Source organism: Nothoprocta perdicaria, unplaced genomic scaffold (assembly GCF_003342845.1).
Source record: "Nothoprocta perdicaria isolate Ctin4 unplaced genomic scaffold, notPer1 scaffold_110, whole genome shotgun sequence".
Lineage (NCBI taxonomy): Eukaryota > Metazoa > Chordata > Aves > Tinamiformes > Tinamidae > Nothoprocta > Nothoprocta perdicaria.
Genome location: NW_020454206.1, coordinates 1,640,916 through 1,644,230, shown reverse-complemented (window position 1 = coordinate 1,644,230; position 3,315 = coordinate 1,640,916). Strand labels below are relative to the sequence as shown.

Genomic DNA, 3,315 nt, shown 5'->3' with positions numbered 1-3,315 from the left:
AGGGGCAGCTGGAGCTGTGCAGGGGCAGCTGGAGCGCCACAGGGGCAGCTGGAGCTGTTTGGGGGCAGCTGGAGCTGCACAGGGGCAGCTGGAGCTCCGCAGGGGCAGCTGGAGCTGCACAGGGGCAGCTGGAGCTCTGCAGGGGCAGCTGGAGCTGTTTGGGGGCAGCTGGAGCTGCACAGGGGCAGCTGGAGCGCCGCAGGGGCAGCTGGAGCGCCGCAGGGGCAGCTGGAGCTGTTCGGGGGCAGCTGGAGCTCCGCAGGGGCAGCTGGAGCTGTGCAGGGGCAGCTGGAGCGCCGCAGCGCCTGCTGCCTCCCCGCCCAGCTGGAAAGCGGCCGCCTCTGCCCAAGGGCCACACGTTTGTGCCCCTCAGTGCAGCTCTTCCTACCCAGAATTGGAAATACTTGTTACCTGCCTGCCTTTTGCGGGAGGAAACTGCACCTCCTTGGGAATGTTGCTGGGGATTTGGCAGCGGCGCCGGTGCGGGTGGGAGGGAGGCTGCAGGGCAGGCGCCGGGCGCAGAGCAGAACCGGGAGCGCAGAGCGGAACCGGGAGCCAACCCCGTTGGAGACCAAAGGGACTGGATGTCTGCTGTGGACAGGGCCTGGGCCTCTAATTCCCAAGTCCTTCGCGCTGGGTAAAGGAGCCCCGCGCCGCCTTTCACAGGCACCTGGCTCCTCTGCTGCACGTTTGCATTATAGTGGTCACTGAATCTCAGTCATTTCTTAAAAAGGGGGATATCTTCCTCACTAAAACCTGATTTTTCAACTCACCATTTTTGAATTCTCCAGTAATAAGGAGTTCTCTTGTGGATCTACGTCCTTCTCTCTATTGATAATGACGGGGAGAACAAGTGATGCCCCAGCTGCGCTCATTCAAATCAAAGACTTGACTCTTGGGCTTTGACTTCCTTAAGAAAAGCCCTGACTCTTGTTTTATTTACAGATGAATTTTGTGTCAGATGAGCTATTCAAGGTCTGTTCTTCAGATACTTCCTGATGTAACAAATCTTACATACCAAAATACCAAAAATGGACTGCAAGGAAGAACTGTGACTTCATTCTTAACTGACTTCCAAGTCAAAGGGATGTTCTTCTCTGTTGGATATCCATACAGGGAAAAATAGCATAAGGATGAAAACAGAGATTAAAAAAATATTTTAGAAGGTTCATATTTCAGTTGAACCCAAGGAGTGACTCGCGTCTCCCTTGGACGTTCACTCTGTTCCCTAAAAGCAAGCATTGGTGTAAGACTTAAGCATTTTTTCCCAGGATACAAAGGGAGTGAGATCCAGCTTTCAGCAATTCCCTGCCTTCAAATTCGACATTAAGTAAGAAATGGTAATTAGTGCCCTCCCCTAAGAGCCTTCCCTGTATTACGGCACTGATACTTTAGCTCTAAGTTGAGCAACTTATTAGCTCAGTTTTAGCTGTTAGTGTAGCCTCTATTCAGCCACTAAAAATGCTCTTTTTTTTTCCTCTCTCTTTCTCTCCTCTCTGGTTTTAAGAATTGAGGAAACGAGTGCGGACCTGAGGAAACAAGTGGTTAGGCTAGAAGAAGAACTGGACCAAGAACGAAAGAAATACACAATGCTGGAGATCAAGCTGAGGAATTCTGACCGTGCTCGTGAGGATGCTGAGAAGAGAAATCAGCTTCTGCAGAAGGAAATGGAAGAGTTTTTCTCAACGTTAGGATGTTTGACTGTTGCAAGTCAAAGTACCAAAGGCCCCAAGTAGAAAAAGCTGGTGTACAGCAAAGAAACGTCCCTTCCTAGCAAAGACAGTCTCTATGCACATTGTGTCCTGGTATACTCGTGTATCATGAGTAATTCTGCAGTGACTGTGCTCTCAGTGACACTTGCTCTGTTGTCTTTACACGTGCTGTAGCATTTGGGCCAGCGGGGAAGGACTGCTAAATACAATGCTTGGAACTGTAGAGGCCAGATTACCGAGGAAAAGTGGGCGCTGTTTTATCTCTACGGGTCCAAAACTGCTTTTCTCTGTGTCTAGACTGTTCCATGTTTGGATTTCCTGCACCCCTGTTCTGCTGGGTCAAGGACATCAGCAAGGCATGAGAGGTGGGTGAGACATTTGGAGGGATGGACAGGCTCAGCTGGGCGCTGTGGGGCTGCCCAGAGCACCACGGGGTCCCCACGGTCACCATGGGTCAGTGGGTGGGCACGTTGCATGAGAGGTATTGCCCTCCCTGGTCCCTGCATAAAGTTTGCTCAGGTTTCTCAGCCTGAGAGTGGCATTAGCTTATGAGAACGTTTTGCGAACCAAATCTACAGTTGAACGTGATGGAAATTCTCACAGTTCATTAAAGTTGTCACTTACATACTGAGTAGTTCCAAATGCTTCACAAAAATGTGAGTTATTAAGGTATATGTAATTAGCCGTGGAACTTTAAATACTCATACATTGCCCTAGGCGCTGTTTTTGAGCCAAAGCTAGAGCAGTATTAGCTGCTGGAAAGAATCTCATGAGTTTATACGTACTGATCAGACATCAAGGCAGGAGAAGAGAGATTCCTATGATTAAAATGCATCCCAAGGTATTTTTTTTTTAACTAAAAAACCTAAAACCCTGCCCGCCCTGCGGCAGCGCGAGCTGCAGGGAAGGTGGTGACGGGTTCTCCGTGTGCTGGAGTCCGCCTTCGAAGGCGCTTTGCAGCGGGCTGAGCTGCTGAATGCAGCCAGGGAGCGAGGAGGGGGCGGCCGCTTCTCCGTGGTGGCCACTGCCAGGCCTATAGGAAACAGTTGCAAACAGAAGCCTCCCCACAAGTTCTACAGGAATTTAAGGAAAAAGGTGTTGCCAGGGAGGGTGCCAGAGCCCTGGGCCAGGCTGCCCAGCGAGGCCGCGAGTGTCCGTCTGCGGGGATCCCGCAGAGCCGCCCGGGCGCAGCCTGGGCCGGGTGCCCCGGTGAGCTGCGGTGCGGAGCTGGGGCCGGACAGCGGCGCTGCGCTGGTGCCACCTGCGCCATGCGGGGGTTGTGCCCTGCTCCCAGCAGCCCTGGGCCCTCCGCACTCCTCCCCGCTTCCCTCTGCTCCTCCCGCCGCTCCTTTGTCCCCTCCCCCTCTTTGCCCTCCCTTCTCCTTGCCCCTCCCCCCTTTGCCCCCTTTGTTCCTCCCCCCATTGCCCCTCACTCCCTCTTTGCCCCTTCCTCCCCTTGGCCCTCCTCCGCTTTGCCCCTCCCCTCCCCTTTCTCCAGGTCCCTCCCCCTCCCCCTTGGCCCCTCCCACTATTGCCCCTCCCCCTTAGTGACCCTCCTGCTCTCATCTCCCCTCCTGCCCACAGCAGGGCAACCAACCAACCA

The 3,315-nt window shown here is 53.7% G+C and overlaps 1 protein-coding gene across 2 annotated transcripts in view; it reads left to right on the top strand.

Annotated features, from left to right (window-relative positions):
* Positions 1 to 2,097, top strand: part of ARHGAP22 (Rho GTPase activating protein 22) — a 31,525-nt gene extending 29,428 nt beyond the window's left edge. Inside the window, exon 7 of one of the 2 annotated variants that reach the window (XM_026050287.1) lies at positions 1,508 to 2,097. In XM_026050287.1, the coding sequence (XP_025906072.1) occupies positions 1,508 to 1,736 (229 nt within the window). In that variant the 3' untranslated portion in view covers positions 1,737 to 2,097. The remainder of the gene's footprint in view (positions 1 to 1,507) is intronic. The other variant, XM_026050292.1, reaches the window with a different exon arrangement.
* Positions 2,098 to 3,315: the final 1,218 nt, after the last annotated feature.